Source organism: Rissa tridactyla, chromosome 4 (assembly GCF_028500815.1).
Source record: "Rissa tridactyla isolate bRisTri1 chromosome 4, bRisTri1.patW.cur.20221130, whole genome shotgun sequence".
In the NCBI taxonomy this organism is placed as follows: Eukaryota; Metazoa; Chordata; class Aves; order Charadriiformes; family Laridae; genus Rissa; species Rissa tridactyla.
Genome location: NC_071469.1, coordinates 29,173,116 through 29,190,682, shown reverse-complemented (window position 1 = coordinate 29,190,682; position 17,567 = coordinate 29,173,116). Strand labels below are relative to the sequence as shown.

At 48.7% G+C, this 17,567-nt stretch overlaps 1 protein-coding gene across 1 annotated transcript; it reads right to left on the bottom strand.

Moving 5' to 3' along the window:
* Positions 1 to 428: 428 nt before the first annotated feature.
* Positions 429 to 16,626, bottom strand: TMED10 (transmembrane p24 trafficking protein 10). The gene is made up of 5 exons (XM_054199402.1): positions 16,340 to 16,626; positions 12,050 to 12,170; positions 7,522 to 7,595; positions 3,166 to 3,292; positions 429 to 2,699 (listed from the first exon to the last, which is right to left on the bottom strand). The coding sequence occupies exons 1-5, from the start codon at positions 16,577 to 16,579 to the stop codon at positions 2,578 to 2,580; spliced, it is 684 nt and encodes a 227-aa protein (XP_054055377.1). The 5' UTR covers positions 16,580 to 16,626; the 3' UTR covers positions 429 to 2,577.
* Between the last annotated feature and the right edge of the window lie 941 nt (positions 16,627 to 17,567).

Genomic DNA, 17,567 nt, shown 5'->3' with positions numbered 1-17,567 from the left:
CTAAAGCACAAAACTGAAAGTAATTCCGTTTGTCTTAATGAATTAAATTTTACACAGGAGCCGACGGTGAAAAACGGGGTCTTGTATTCTAGAGCACTAGCCCTGTTTCACTGTCGGCCTCAAAATTCTTCCACATAGAGGGATATAATTAGGAAGGGACGGGAATAAAGGCAACAAATGGTAATCCATATTAGAGACATCTCACTTGCAGCGCTGATACCACTCCGCAGAGAAGCCTGTGCGGCTGGTACCTTTCCTGAGTCCAGAACTCTCAAATTCTTTAGAAATTAACTGTTGCTAGAGTAACCCAAAGCCTTGCGGGGGTTCTGTGGACTTGCTGCTTCCTGCGTGCGACAGTTCCGCTTGCAAGAAACAGCAGTTGGTAGGAATGTGCACAAAGAGGACAAGACTCATGCGGACAACTGAGGTGGGTTGTTTTTCCCCAAAGAAATTTTATTTGAGAAAGTTGACAAAAATCCCCCAACCAATCATTACAGGTAAATCCATACCAGTCCCCCACCCCTGCTCCCCAGTAACCATACCAGTACAGGGAAGATCAAAACGCAACACCAGAATGATGGTAGTGTAACAGTCACCTGGGGAACTTAAGGCCTCGCCACCATTTTTAAGATAAAGATATCTTTGTACTCGGGTAAGGACAGGGAGAGGATATCAAAACAGACAAGACTGGAAAAGCCCCTTTCTTGTAACTGTCTTTTCAAGTCATATAAAAACAAAAGCAAAACCTTAACAGATCTACAGGCTTCAAACTGTAGGACCTAAAACTACCTTCAAATGACTTCTGTAATTCAGTCCTGTGGCATCACTGCTGTTCTGCACTGTAACAGCTTTCAAAAATGAACAAGGATAAAATGGATACAAGGGCAGAGGAGTGGACTTGGGTTCTTAATATGGCTTTATCAAAAAAGAAACAAATTAAAAGCAATCTAAGCACTTGCCAGTGGAACTAACAACTCCAAGAACTTGGCAATGGCAGATGGGAGGCAAAGTACTAACGTATTTAGATGACAAGAGGTCATTTTTTCATCCTCTTTCCCATTGCCTCATCCTGGACAACCGTTTTCTTCCCAGCAATAGATCAGATTCAGGTTAGAAGTTATAAAACCATGCTTTTTTCGAAATGGTAGGCCAGGCCCAGGGCCGTGACAACCCCTTCCCTAGCCAGAAGTGTCTAGGCACATGACACCAGAATGCTGTGCTGCTGAACCATTTGCTCTGAAGGAATGCAGAGAAGGTGAAAGAATTTTAGTCACTGCCTGAAAACTGGAGCAGGTAAGTGCAGGAAGGTAACCTGCCTGGTTTTTTCCCCAGCCTGGCTTATTTAACATCATGCCATCTGGATGGCTGAGAAACGATGAGAAGCTGCTTGCTCTCTCTGTTAGTACCGCAGAGAAGAATAACAATTCTGTTGAGGGCACAGTTCAGTCTCCCCCCAGATGTAGAATTAACCTATCCCTGTCCTGTACTGCTTTTTTGAGTTCATCCACATTCTTCCACCTCCTCTGCCAGCCTGCAGAGCACCCCTTGCACCCTCTGACCTCAACGCAGGGTACAGGGCCCTCATGCTTCGCACGAGCAGCAGCCCACCTTGCTTTGAGGTCTCAGAAAATGAGATTCAGCCAACTGCCTGCTAGATAAACGCTACACTGTTCGATGAGAAAAGTCTCCCGCTCAATGTAAAACCAAGTTTCCCAGCATAACCTGCTCCTATTTGCTCTGTGACTGTATCCGACTGAGGCCTCCTGTCTGCACAAAAGGCCGTGCCCGACCAGGAAAACTGCTGCATCATTTCAGAACAAGAGAGGCAAATCCAAGACAAACATGTGGAGCAAGGGCAGGACCAAGGCTGGACAGCTTATTTGAGCAAAGCAGGCTTCTCCTTTCCAAGCTCAAACACGTTCCTTCCAAGGCTCCCCTTCCTCCAGGCTGAACCACCGTATGCTCAAGTGCCCTGACCTGTCAGCACAAAGACACCAGCTCCCACAGGGAGAAACACAGAGGTCCACGACAGGGACCAAACCTTGGACCTCCCTCTAACCTCAGGCCCTGCTGGAATGATGAATCCTATTGCTTTGCACTCACCTCCGTTTGCACGAGGCTTAGGTCCCAGCTGGTCAGAACAGGGAATGCCCCGCTCTGCCCTGGTGCCAGCTGCACGGCACCTCAAGAGCTCAGCAGGGTCAAAGTGGCTCAGAGTAACACTACAGTCACAGACAGATGGGAGACATCATCAAGCCAAGATTATAAAAGGAGAACAGACAGCGCAAAAACTTGCTGCAGCTGTCATGGAAACATCTTTTTTTTTTATTATTATTTAATCGCTGCCCCAGGAATCCCCAAACCCATCACAACCTCCCCCACCCACAACATCCAACAGGATTTCACAAGTCCCCCGTTGCCTCCAATATTTAGGTTCCCCTCCCCCTTTAGGGTCCAAGATCCTGCAGAAAAACTCCAGTCAGCGGGTATCATCTGTGAGATGGCTCCAGGGGGCCATGGCTGGGTCCCAGCGGTGTCCAGCTGGGTCTGAGAGGAGGGGGAGGAGGACTCGCTCCTTTACTCAATCAGTTTCTTGGCCTTGAAGAAGCGACGCAGGTAGAAAACCTGCCAGGTGGCCAGTCCGATGAGACAGCACATGGAGAAAATGCTGAAGTACAGAACCCGGGTGTTTGTCGACTCTGAAACAGACAACAAACCATTGCATGGGAGTCTTGACATCACAGGATGTGCCTCAAGAGGGCAAAGTTCCCTGGACTTTCTCTCCCCACCCCTGTGAAACTTCAAAGGCAAGATATCATACAGCATGAAGGCAAGGGCACTCAAGCACCAGCAGTACTTCAGAATTAAAGTGGAGGGAACAACAAGGATAATGAGAGGGAACAGGGTGAAACTGTGGTTAATGGTCAACGTTAAATGGTTCAGAGTAATTCACATTAGGAATGGAAACAGCAAGAAAAGATTTCTAGAGATGGGACACACAAGACTGCTTCAGAGGGAGAGAAATATCATGTTTCCCTTACTAGGAACAGAACAGGCAGAGACCACTATAATTGCTTCATCTCCAAATGCTATCCTAGTAACATATTCAGCAGAAGTAAGGGGTCTTAGAGCTCCATCCCTCTGAAGGAGCACACAGTCTCTTACCGTTCGTGTCCCTCATCTCCTCTTCTCGTTTCTTCATGTAGGCAAAGTCGTTAACTATGGACTCTGAAAGATCTTCCAGGCGCCTCAACTCTACTTCCAGAGGCTTCAACTTCTCCACTTTCGCAATCTACAAAACAGAAGAGTCAGGCAATCACTGAGCCAAAACCAAAAGCTCCCACATGGGTTTCTACTGCCAGTTTGAACCACTCCTCCTCACATAGTACAGATCTGGGGCATCCTTCCCCTAGGGAACCACCTCTACAAGCCAGAAACTACCATTGCATAAAACGCTATCACTTCTCCCACCTGTTCTCTGAAACACACTTTCCTACTACCCCTCCTACACAACGGAGGAGCACTGTATGCATACAAGCACATTTCTTCCTTATTCGGCCTAATGTTAACTTATTCACAGTTGGCTTCTGAGGAGTGGGTAGAAGAGCTTGCCGCATGACTAAACCTCCAGTGAATAGAAGTCACAGACTGAGGCAGAGGTGACTAACTTACATACGCATACGATACTGTTCTATGGGCACGCAGGGTATTAGCACCGAGACTCACTTTGCCAACTGTTGCCCCAGAAAGCCCGGGCAGCCTGATTCCCAGTAGTAGTGGTTTGATTACACCGACAAGAGCTCAGGGCTTTTATCAGGCTTAGACTGATAGCCTCAAGGGCAGCATATGATCTTGGTAGGCAGCAGGCAGCTACGAAGTGCTCCATCTGCCTCAAGCCACCAGGTGACGCTGCTGGAATACTTACGGGACCAGCTGCCTTGGAGACAGTTTGAAAGAAAAAGCAAAATATACTTCCGTCCTAAAAGCTGGTTTTATAGGAAATGATAGTTATGCATAACATGCAACCCACAGTCCTACAAGTCACAGACTTGTATCCAAAAAGAAATATCCACAGGAAATTCAATTATAAAGCACAGTCCACAACAGCAACTATTTAAAGTTGAACGCATAAACACACGTCCCTGCCCCAGTCCCGGCTGTAACCTGACTACACATTATGTAAAATCTGTGACACAAGGACATTACTCAAAGGAAGCTAACTGCAATTGCTGCCACTGCTACAGCATAGGGTTTGGGTAACTCTGGTTCCTGCGTAGAATTTGTCACTATAACCAACGAGCAACAGGATCCCGCCGTGAAGGCGGGCGGGATGCCGTGTCCCCAGCCAATGCAGCAGAAGGAAGATGTGCTACAGAAAACACGTGGAGCACCTGTAGCTCACCACCAGTCTCACCGCCACACAGGATTACTCAGACATAAGCCACAGGACAACATCGCCCAGTGGTCCAGGCGCTGACAGGCAGGCAACGGGGCGCCCAGGGTGCAGGCATCCCCGAAACACCGCTTCCAGAGGCAGCTGCCTGGGCGTCAGAGCCCATCTGAAGAGATGCTCGTGACCAGGCCAGTACTAGCTAATCAGCCATTTCACTGAAGGGTCTTCACATGACATGCATATCCTGGCAAGCTGCAGGCCATCAAGCAGTCATCTGAGGATTTTTATGCTGAGGCGAGCTGTATATTACAGCTCTGCCAGTACAGCAGTGTCAATTCTCAGTGCACTTGTGAGGAAGGGTAGGTTAAACCCCTCCTGCTTTCTAGCCAATAGGCTGTACTGACAAAACCCTGTGGCATGGACACATATCTGCCGGCAGAGCTTTGCTGAAAAACTGGCGCCAACGTAAGAGTGCCCGTGGCCCAGGCTCTGCTGACACAGCTAGAGCAGCAGGTCTGTAACACACACAAGGTCTCAGGCAGCTCTACTGACAAGCTAACCCCACGCTGACCGGCTCCATTATCTTCCTGGAGGGTACTTTTCCTCATTCACAGAAGGCTACAAAGGTTCTACTGGAGAAAAAAATGTAAGGCTTGTCTGCTCCATCCTGCATCCCTTCAGCTGCCCGTAATAGGTGTAGCTCAAAACATCTGATAGCTACTTTTAGTCCTGCACGTACCCTGAGATGCACATCCTGGAACCTCTTTCATCCCTACTGAAGCCAATATGCCCAGCTGCTCCAAGGGGTTTTGTAAAAAGCCCTCTTCCTACCGTAGAAAGAGACATGCTATAGCCACGAATTGACAAGGAGTAGCTGATCTGGAAAGGAACCTAGATCGCCAAGCGTTCTTGGTGTCCTCTGAAAAGTCTTTTCACTTTGCGCTACCTTCATTTCTATCTATTGACTGGACAAAGTTACTCCCCCCTATCCTAGAGAACTAAGTTATGACACTGCCATGCAGTAAAGTTTTCTAACCCAACTCTCCCAGTTGCTTTCCTCCAAGAATCACAAAATCAGAGAATGTGTTGGGTTGGAAGGGACCTTTAAAGGTCATCTAAGTCCAACCCCCCTGCAGTAAGCAGGGACATCTTCAACTAGATGAGATTGCTCAGAGCCTCATCAAGCCTGGCCTTGAATGTCTCCAGGGATGGGGCCTCCACCACCTCTCTGGGCAACCTGTTCCAGTCTGGAATGTCTGGATCTATGACAGCTTATGGAGCCAGATTTGGACATCACCCCCCCTCTCACTGCCTATATCCATGCACAAGCAGGCCAGGGTCAGTGACTCTCATTCAACTCCCTGCATCAGGTCTCCTTGCAGCAATTCAACAAGAAGAACTGGGGGGAAGACAGGTTACTAGTACCTTACAGCAGACAAACATCACAAGCAAAAGGCTCAAAAAGGCAGCAATTGCAGGAGAGAAACCTGAGCAACAGTCCTCCCCTCTGAAGCCTTACAACAACCTGTCACGTCAAAACCCACAAATACTGCAGCAACCTGGGGAGAGAGAGGATGAAAAAAAGAAAACACACTGCAAAGCAGTGTGGCTAAACATCTGTAGAAGCTGTACAAACAGTTAAACCAGTTTGAGTCCTTCGCAGACGCGCTGCTCAACAAGGCTTGACACAGTTTGCCACTCTGAGAGGTCCTCGCAAGTCAAGGATGCTCACCAGCGCTGCCAAGATCTGCATCTGGTATCAGGTGGGACTGCAAGTTAAATTCTTCTTTTCCCATGTTTGTCCATGGACCTTTTCCGTTGGTTTAAGTACACTGACGAGCATAATAGATACTTACTTTTGTTCCCAGACAGCTGTATCAGTACAACCAGTGAATACGTAGATACACGGGCATAAGAGAACCTTTCTGCATAGGGACAATGCCTTTAGGTAGCACTACGGTAATGTAACTCAGCATACGCTGCAGGGTTATATTTAAAGAGATTCCATAAATGTAGTCACCATAATCCTCCCAGTTAACGCTCTCAGCGGTCATCCCATAAGATTTCAACATCTTGTAATCCTTCAGTAGCTGGTTGCCAGACAGCTGGCCTAATGATTGCTCTGCTCTTCCCTGACCCCAAGCGCTTTCTTACTTTCCACGTAGCACGCACTGTAGACTTAAGCCACGCAGGAACAGCTAGCCCAAAGCTCAAAAGGATATAAAAACTCTGCCCACCTCAGAAACTTGTTCGTTTTCTAACTGGCACCATACACAGCCTCCTCTGGTACCCACTCTCCTCCCTAAGGCATCTCCCACACTGTTGTGCGCAGCGGACACAGCAATCATTTGCAGGAATCTTTCTCCACCAAAAACTGACATTTTCTAAGGCACAGGCTCTGTGCTGGGGGCTGACTGACCCCAAATTCTAGTGAGCCAAAAACAAAGTAGCAGCCATCAAAATTCAGCATCCAAACCAGCCAGGATCGTCCCAGCCACAAAGCAGCTGCTATTCCACACAGCTGGCTCTTGGGTCTAAGAAAGCTATGTCCTCCTAAGATGGAAACGTTTAGGCTTTATGCCTATTTCCAATGTTACACCTCCAAACCAAAAACCCATTTCACACCAGCTAATATTCTGCCAAACACCTTTACCGTGATACACTGCCAGTTCTTAGAAATGCACAAGCGCCGTTTCAGGGCTGTAGAGCCAGTACATCTTACTGGCTCAGGAAGGTAAGAACAGTAACAACGTAACTTGACCTTTAGGAGGATCTGATATTAACCTCAAATGCCCTCTGCTGCTGGGGCTGGGGAAACTTCACATCTCAGTCTCTTGTTGCCTCTAATGCCTATGCTCAGAAGCTGGGTCACACTGTCCTAGCAAAGAAATTCACACATTAGGCTCCAGTTCCCAGACTACAGAATTAATTTTAGTTGATGTTTGGCTTTTTTTTTTTTTTTCTTTTCTCTCCCCTAACACACAAAGCTTCACTGGAATTGTAGGCTGCAGACAGGCTTTCATCACCGCTGGGAAAACAGCTTCCCATCACGAGCCCCAGATCTCCAAATGGCATCACGTGACTGCTGGGAAAGGGGAGCCTGCAGTGCAGGCAGCCAGGGGACATACCTCCTCGTAGTTCTTTGCTTCAACTCCATGCTTCATATCCAGGATCACGAGCTGGTCCGGCATCCTCCCTGTTCCTGGAAGCATAATGAAAGGATTCATTGTGCGAAACATGCAGCCTGCCAGGAAATCACCAGCTCTCCCCACCACTGAGGAAGAACTCACAACATCCCTCCCCTCCCTCCATGTCTGCAGCAAACTGCGGAGGCAGCACAGTCCAGCCTAAAAATACAGAGACTTCACAATAAATCCTGGCTGAAGGAGAGCCTCCCAAAGATAATGAGAACAAGCTGTAACTAAAAGCGCTAAGTGTGTGTGTAGGATGCAAATCACTGTAAAAACTGCAGAGGATTAGAAGATGAATAGCAGCTGCTATGAGACAGCCTGGCAAAAGACAAGTCACCAGAGGGACAAATATTCAACTGGGAAGCCCACGTTCCTCCTAGCAGGAAGTGCACCAGCAACCTGTCAAGGTTACTGGGGTTGTAAGTGATTTTACATTCAGAGGAGCAGAAGGTAAACTGCCCTCATTGAGGAATATGGCATATGGCGACTACTGACCCTCACATGCTGCAGTATCTGCAGAAGCAAAGGCAACCCCTTTACCAATGTATCTTCTCAGGGAAGGAACATCTCAGATGTCTGAGACCCACACTGCTAATACAAACCCCAAGATGGCAGGAGGCTCCTGAAGCTGGGAAAACGCCACTTCAGAGAACTGCCAGCTGGAGCTGCACAAACGGCGAGTAGGATAAGGCTGCAGTCAACAGCACAGTAGGTATCTTTTAAGGCTGTAGCCCCCCAGCTAGGGACACCTATGGCTAATAGCTTCTCAACTGCTACAAACTGTCACAGTTGACAACATTCACAAGAGGGAAAAAAAATAAATATATAGAATAGGCACATAAGATACCCTAAAGAATGCAGCACATCAGCTGACTCGAGTATCATATTCCACTATACCACCCACCAAGGAAATGTCTGTACATGACACGTTCCCAAATCCCAGCACTTCGGGGCATACAGTTGTCCGCAGCTGGCTGCCAGCAAAACACAAGGTCTGAATTCACTTTACTATGAATTTCAGTCTTTATCCAGGAGCATGTCCAACACTCACACTTTGCCTTAGGAAGCTGCCAGGTGGACGTTCCCTCAGTCCACACACAAATTCAGTGTGCAGGTTACACTGGGTCACTCCAGTCGGAGCTAGGAAGATCTTCAGTACAACATCCCTAGATTTTGTCTCTACCCACCGAACACACCAGAGTAGAACAACCTCCACCTTCTACTGCTAGCAGAATATGGAATTACCTACTGAGAAGAAGGTCCATATCAACTACAAACCGTTTCTTAAATTTCCTGAGGGATACAGGAGCTCAAAACTCAAACCTAGCTATGTAAGAACCCAATGAATAAATGAGGATTAGGATGGAATTTTTGGGTTTTCTTATAAAAGACCGGTTACTGTAAAAACAAACTCAAATGCCAGCACTGCTCTTTAACAGACAGGCTGTACACAACCACCCAGTGCTCCTTTCTCCAACCACAAGTTTTGACCGCTTATGCCATACATATACCAGCATGCCTGGAGACTGGCAGGTAGGACAGCCAACAGTAGCTGCCGAAGAAAACTCAAAACACACAGTTCAGTGAGAGTTTTTTTAAAATGGTCTTTAAATTACAGCCACTTGGGTGGAGAGCTGGAGATTCCAGGAAGAGACGAGAAAGATGAAAAAGCCAGTGAATAGGAGAACAGAACTGGAAGGATTAATTTGTCAGCCTAGAAGGGAGAGCTGCCAAGAGGCAGTAAGGAAGTAGCAAATTTAGAGCTGCTGGGTGCAAAGGGATGTAAAGCAGACATTCTGCAAGAGGTTAACGTTGTCAGGGACTGGCCTGGAAAACCTCAGGCTGCTCTTCTACAAGTTTCCTGAGCCCAAGGCACTAGGCAGCTCCCTTCACGCTCCTCAGATCCTCAGTAACTCCCTGCCCGTCCTGCAGCCAGGGCTCACCACAGCAGACTGGATCAGCAGCAAAGAGAAAAACAGCGGAATCCCAGAGATCTTGAACTAAACCGATACCTACATCCCCCAGGAGGTCTTCAAGAGGTCATCTCACATGAGCACAGAACTGTTTCCTGGGAGATTAGGGGAGTTCCTAATTTGTAAAGTCGGTGGAAAAACAGGATAGTTGACCTGGATGTCAAAAAAAATTTCCCACAGGAATTCCAGAAAAAGTGAGCCATAGCACTCTTAAGAAAGTTTGGGAAGAGAAGGATTACAGAAGTAGCAAAGAGGTAAAGATGAGCACGCATGAAGAGCCCTACAGGGGAGCGTGTAGGGCAGGCCAGGCTGCTCTTCTCAGAGATTAGCATCCAGTGTGGGAGTAACTGCGCTGAGGAACAGAGCAGTGGTCAGGAAGACAGGACCCTTCCACCCTGGAAGAGGGAAAAAAGCCTGTCATGCAAACACCCATAGCTCCAATAAGCACTCTAAGAAGTCCTCCACTCTGATAAGGTGGACCTTCTAAATAGGATCTCCTTCTCACTTCCTCTTCCTCATTTCTGTGGTTAAGGATTGAGAAATCCCAGTTGCTTACACCCCTCAGGTCCCAACGGCTCTGGGCTTCCTCTACCAACAGTTTTTCTCTTCCACTACTCCACCAACATCCTCCTTGGCTGCACACTACAAGTCCTGACCACTTACTTGATGAGACTGCGGAAAAAAACACTGGCCTTTAAAGAGAAACATAGGGATAAAACAGCACTTGGTCAGTTCCCCCCATTCCCATCCTGACCTTACCAAGGGTCTTCCTTGTGACGTGGTTATTTCTTCCACAGTACCTTAACCAAGTCCTGCAGATGATCAAACCTCCCTTGCTTTAATACTTCTTTGATTTCCAGCACAGGCATGGGAAATCTGGAGATACTCATCATGCAGCATCTCTCTTTAGCAAGTAATTTGGGGTGTCTGGGTCCAAAAAGAAAATGGCAGCTTGGAGGCCCCCAAAGAGAAAGCCTCCAGAAGAGGATTCAGCTGCTCAATTTTGGCACCTCAACGCCCCGCTGGTCACCAGGTAGAAGCTGCAGTTTGAGACATTTTATTTTCATCAGTACTGACAGCTTTAAAACAAACTTGCAAAAATACAAGGGAGGCAGGGCTACTGTCAAAAGAGCTATAAGGGACTCAGTCTAGGCAAGAAACCTCTGGTCACAAGCACTGAAGTAAGAGTCTAGACACAACTAAAGAAAGAAGCCTTTCCCACTTCAGTGTGTGATCACATGGAAGCTATGAAAGGACTTGTGGGACTGTCTGGAGACCTCCCAAATACCCAGGTGTTAGACAGTAAATAGCATGAGTGACTCCCAGATGAGTCACTAGTGCCTGCATGTCTTGATGCGTTAAGGAGCGTTTGGAAGCCCTACCTTTGGAGTGAAATAAAAGCAAAATCCTGAGCATTTGGGGTCACTGTCTTATCTGTAAAATACTATAGAAGACATGTTACAAGCCAGATCCCTCCTAATCCCAGCAAAGAAGATAGCCTTCTCTTTCCAAAGTTCTCTTCAACTTGCAAACTATTTGTATCTCATAGGTGGAGCAGAACAGCAAAACAGGGGCTGCCTTTCAACAGATATGAGGAATGCTGCTAGTGACTGCTCTGTGAAATGCTCTAGGATCTTTTAGGATAACACCTAAGAAGAACCAGGTCCAGGGAGCAGAACTCTGACAATGACCACGAAAAGATGTGAGCACCTACGAACTTGCACGTGCTCACACCACCGCAAATGAGACCAGAGCCCACGTGTTGGCTGTTTTCAGCACGTTTGATCTGAAGTTGAGCCCAGCCACCCAAAGCAGCACATGCGTCACACTCACAGGAAACGAGCCTCAGCGCTCGTTAGGCAACCATCCCTGCAGCACAAATGCAAGACTGACGTCCTGCTCATTTCCCCTTCCCTTTACTGACCACTTAGAGAGCAGTTGCGGGTGCAAACCAAGACCACGTTCTCTATACACACACACCAACCCCAGAAAATGGTTGCTAACCTAACACAGAATTGCTGCCAAGTACAGATTGTGGAGAGGTGATGTCCCACCAAATGGGGAGAGATGGTCAGCTGGGGAGATGGTCAGACAGGGTCCCAGAGACGATGGCACCCTGCTCTGTCCTGGCCCAACTGCAAGATAGGGAGAAGCACGACAAGGGCAAAAGAGGTGCAGTTTGTTCCCCAGTATTGCCGCTCATTGCAACTGTGATGACCTCTGCGGGAGGAACATGCAACTCCTCTTTCAGAGGAAACCCAAGCGCTTTACACGATAGCCACAGAGGATTACTTAACTTCAAATGCAACACCAACACCAGATAATTCTGCAGTGAGACTGCTTACGGCCTCTCGAAGGTCAGCTTTAAAAGTCAAACAGTGTTCTGCAGACCACACTCAGGATCACTTTACCCATACCCCTAATCCACATATCTACTTATGTGAACTTGTTGGGAAGCCAGAAGCAGCCAACAGACCTTTCATTTCACTTACCCACAGGAAGCTTGCTCTCAAAACAGGCCTCAAACATATCATAGTCTTCAGTGGTGAAGGCAAACTTCCCCTTAGTGGCATCCTCCTTGGCATATAGGATATGCCCAGCCGAGTCAGTTATCTGTAAAAGAGACAAGGAGGGTGAGGAACACAGTGCTTCGCTGCCATGGGCTCACATTGCCTGTGCTACGCAGGACGAGTTCTCATGGCCTCCCCTTTGGAGCTGCTGCATTCTCCTTTCAACAGTTTCCCTCCTTCCTCACAACTCTATCGATTCCTCTCTTCCTCATCCCCACGCCAGGAGCTGGCAAAGTCAGAGTGCCTCTAAGGTAATTATTGACTCTTAGATTAAACAAGAAGAACCCCATGGAAAAAAAAAAAAAAACAATCAACCAACAAACCCCAAAACCACACCAATTCCTCTTCCTCCTATAACCTCTGAATATAGGCTACATTTAGGAACTCTAGCTGAACCAAACTGTTATTCATTGCCGCCTTTTTGCGAGCAAAATTCATAAATTCCCATAGCAACAGAGATACAGAGATGCCTTACGGGACAGAAAAAGACTCGTTCCCCAGAAGATGAAATGGAGAAGGGCACATCTGTTCCTCTAGAAATGAACCATCAGTGTGGCCCTGAGTTATACAAGGTTTGGGTTCCAAGATCCATAAAAGCATCCACTTCAGAGGACAATTCAGGCTATACAGACAGAATAATGACTGCTTTGCACTAAGTCTATGAAATTACCAAGAATAGGCAAAAACTGTAGAAGGTCTACAAATATGCCTCAACAAAGAGCCAAAAAAAAAAAAAAAAAGGACACACATTTCATGACGCAGATTTGAGAATCACTGTGCTCAATTAAAGGCTCCGTCCAGTTGAAATACTCTGACCATGGAGACAGGTGAAAAAAACTGAAGGCATTACAATACTGCGTGAAAATCAACAGTGTGCGTTCCGCTGGAATGCTTCCCACTTCCCCTCAACTCTCTCCTTCAAGAGGTATGTCTGAAAAAGCAGAGGTGCTGAAGTCACTAGGGGTTTTTGAAAGTCTTCGAGGTGAAGAGACTAAAAAGCTTGGGAACAATTTCAAAGGTATATAAGACAGAAGTACACAAAACAATTTGTGGTATGGAGAAGGTAAGTCAGACGTTCTCCTTTACTCCACCTTAGAGCAGAAAAACAGCCTCATTGCCCTGTACAAAGGCCATACAAAAAGTCTATGTACCCAAAATTATTCTAAGGAAACACTCTTCTTTGTTCTTATTAGAACACCTAATTAACTCCCTGCCATGGAATACCACTGATGCCAGCAACCTGCCAGACTCGTGTGGACCTTCACATGGGTAATGACAGTTGCGGCATTAGGCAGGAAAAATAATAAAATATATAAATCCTCATGCCTCAGGGTATAAACCATGGCAGGCAAGACGTTAGGAACAAGCTTCCTCTACATACAGATTATCCCATAATAGTCTGTTATGGGATTTATTGTAGCTGCCCCTGCACCATATGGTATTTGTCAGCGCCTGAGAGCAAAGAGGAGCACCGCTTTCCTCCCGCGCTGCAGTTCAGAGCTCTACCTGTATTCAAGCAGGCAGCAGAGGAAAGCACGCCTGCACTGTCGGGCACACGCAGCTGCTTTGCCACCCCCCAGCCACAAGCCACCAGACACAAGCCACCTCCTGCCTGGAAGCCACCAGACTATCAGAAGCACCCAGCTCAAGTCGGCAAAAATGCTGGGCTGTCTGCATGTGACCACACAGAAATGGAGTAAAAGCAGGTGTTTTGGCCACCATATGGTGCACGCTAGTCAACAGAGCAGTCCTGATTAAGAAAGACGCTAGCCTCATCAGGCTGATATCCCATAATCTGCACACTGGGTTCCCCATCCCAAGAACACGGTAAAGCAAGCTCCCAAATGCCCCTATTATTCTAAGCTATTCCCTTAGGGCTTTGTAGATACTGGAGCTGATCTTTAGCTAGAGGATATTATGCAGCTTGATCCATTTTTGCCCTTTGAAGGTCTAGCAATGAACAGGATTCTGGACAGTAAAAGCTCCGCTATCCGCTTTCATCAAAACTGAATAGCATTACCCAAATCAGGCAAATCCACTGCCCATTCAGCCGGGCCTGCGGGGGCAGGAGAAGCTGCTAATAGCCCAGCCAGAACACTTGTGGGGGAGTTGACCTGAAAGGGATTTTTCATGCTATTCTAACGTTATTTACGGTAACGCAATCCCCTACAGACAGGGCATTGTTCGCCCTTGGACAAACAGCCCGACGGTCCCCCAAAAGGCCAGCCTCGACAATGGGGCAGAGGCACGTGGCCAGGCCCAGGCGAGACCTCCGCCGCCCCGATGCCGCCCCTCGGCAGCCAGCTGGCAGAGACCCCAGATTCCTCCAAAACAGAGGGTGCCACTGTTAGTGCCCGCATATCACACACACATGACAGCTCACTGGCAGGAACCAAACTGAGCCCGGCCAGGATTTTAACTACCAACCTCTTGCATTCAGTGGCCTGAAACAGGGGACCAAAGCAGGCCATCCAGCGCAAAAGGAGTGAGACGACCTGCAGACACAGCGTCTTGAACTAACTTTTCCACCCACAAACTCAGACACAAAAAGAAGTATGCGCCTGACTGAGGGGTTACAGCACTTACAACAGGCCCGACATGTTGGGAGGCCACAACATACCTGAAGGAAAACAAGAATTGCATAGATTATTGTTTCTCCTTTGTAGCTTTTCAAACTAGTACAGGACTTGACTTTGCTTTTGTCTTACGGTTCCAGTGAAATACAGCTTCCGTGAGCAGCCAGCCCTATCTGGATACCAGCTTCAGCAGCAAAGCCAGACTAAGACTCAAGCACGGGATTCACTGCTTCACTCTAGACGAATCCACTGTCACAAAAGGGAGTTTTAGAAGAGACCACAAGGTCAGTTGACCTAAGAGCAGGCAACCAGAGAACCAGGAGGTTTGATTACCGAGTGGTAAGAGACAGATGGGAACACGGCACTCCATCTGAAACACATGCACCTTGCCAGGCAAGCAGTACAGCAACATTTTGAAGCATTAAAGCTGCTTGGCTCTGCCTATACACAGACAAGTTTCTTCTTACACATGATGTAAGAGCAGGAAAACAAAATTTTTAAAGAAACAAGGCTCCAGAAACAGCCTTCTCTAGCCATAACCAAGCACAAGTGCCAATAACCCAAAGCCTTCGGGTGTCTGTTGGCAGGTGCTGGAAAGGCAACTTGATTTCAGGAGATCTCAAATACTCACTGAATAACACTGAGTTCAGAGAATCTTCAGCAGACCATCCTGTCTGTCTGCATGCTCATTTCTGAAGCCTTTGGCGCTTAGACAGGCATGAAAAACAGACAGAAAGCTGTTAGGAACTAATGGCATAGCAACACACCTTAATCAGCTAGTTGGGAAATTCGAAGAAAGCCTAAGGAAGGCAGACTGTGGACAAAATTAAAGTGAAGTGAAAAAATTAAGTGAAATTTAAATTAAGCGAAGCTGTTCGAGCTGCTTGTCACATAGATGGATTATATGAATAATCACATAAATTCTGCAGACCCTTTTCCCTAGACTCCCTAAAGATCACGATCCCTTTAGGATCATTTTATCCCCCCCTCCCCGTCGCAAACACCTGCCTCCAGGCAAGCCGCGACCCGGGGCGAGATGGCAAACAGCCACTTTGCCTACCAAAAAAACCTCGGTGCCAGGCCTTCGCCTTGCCCTTTCCCCGCGGCCTGATGCTCCATCCCGCCTTGCCAGGCCTTTGGCGGGGAGGGAACCCTCGGGAAAGCCACGTCACCGCAACTCTTTCCTCCTTACACGATGCCAGCAGGCTTTCAGGCAGCCTTATCGCAGTGGCCCCATCCCGCCAGACGCCGTATAATCCGCGCAACGAAGGCCTCCAGCCTTCGTTGCGCGGATTATACGGCGTCTGGCAGGACGGGACCGCCGCGATGACATCTTTGGGGAGAAAAAAACCGTATTTGGCTCAAACCAACATCCTGCCCCGCTCCTTTGCTACCTAACACCCCGCTGGCAAAGTCCCTGGGGGAGCTGGTGGTCCCTGGGCGAGCCAGGCCTGCCCCATCCCTCCCCCCCCGGGTAAACCCACGCGTGGGCCGGTATCACGCGTGGGAGACGCCACGAAACATCCGCCCCCCACTCACACACACGCCACGCCCCCCGCAAAATTGGGGAGGCGGGGCCACGCCGGCTTAAACCCACTCTTCCCCCCCTCCCCCATCAAACTCGTCCCCGCCGCACCTTGAGGTTGGCGGAGGGTCCGGTGGAGGATCCCGGCGGGGCGCCGATCTCGTACTCGCCCGTCACCAGCGTGTCGCGGTGGATCTCCTCCCGCAGGCACTTCCGCGCTTTGCCCGGCAGCTGGAAGGAGATGGACCGCGCCGGGCCCACCACCAGCAACAACAGGAGGAAGAGGAGGTGGAGCAGGGCCGGGAGCGGGGCCTGCCCGAGGCGGGGGCGGCCGGGCAGCGGCAGCGGCATGGCGGCGGCTGCGGGTGCGGCAAGGCCGGGCCTCCGCCTCCGACACACGTGACCCACGCCGACGACCCTGCGTCACGACGGGGGCGGGGCCACGTGTGTGCGGCGGGAGGGGCGGTGTCCCGCGGGTCCCACGCAAAATGGCGGCGGGGGAGGAGGGGGCGGGGGGTGCTCGTGTGTGTGGGTTCAGTGTCCCCCTGTGACCTCCTCCTCCTGCAGCTGCGGGGGCTGCTGAGGCCCGTCTCTTGCGACCGGGCTGTTCGATCGTTCAGTAAACGATTCGTGAAATTAATTCGTTAATCGTGAATTAATTCGGTTAATGATAATTTCATCCGTTAAAGAAATGGGGGGGCGGGTGTGGGGGAAATAAATAATCCAACCGCGTTCCAATGCGGAGGAGCGTACAGAGGACGGACAAGCCACCGGAATGTCCTAGAGCCTGCCGCCGAGCTGCGTGCCTTCTCCAGGAGGCGTGCGTGCTGCTTAATTACTGCTTTTTAAAAAAAATTTCTGAGTCCCCCTCTTCTTCGGACAAGAAAATTTAGTTTTATCAGACGTCTGGCTCCTTTGGATCAGCATTCTGCAGATACGATGGCCAAGAAAATTCAGTTTTGTCAGATGTCTCGCTTCCTCGGATCAGCATCCCGCAAATACGACAGCGGAACAAATATGCAAGTGGTTTTGACGGCAAATAAAATTGTGATGATTTTTTCAAAGATACTCAATTATTTTTTTTTCTCTCCTTTTGCAGCATATGCTCAGATCTACTTTTTCTTTTTTTTTTTTTTTTCCTCTCGCTTTATTCCGCTATTTAGGAAAATAGCGTTAAATAACCCACCAGCCAGCTTTGGACCACTGCTTGCCCAGGCCCCAGGCCACCAGCGTCCCTCCCTGCCCAGCGTGATTCTCCAGGCCGGCCGCGGGGACCACAGGGGACAGGGAGAATGTCCACGAGTGGGAGATGCAGCCTGCTTGGGCGTGTTGAGACATA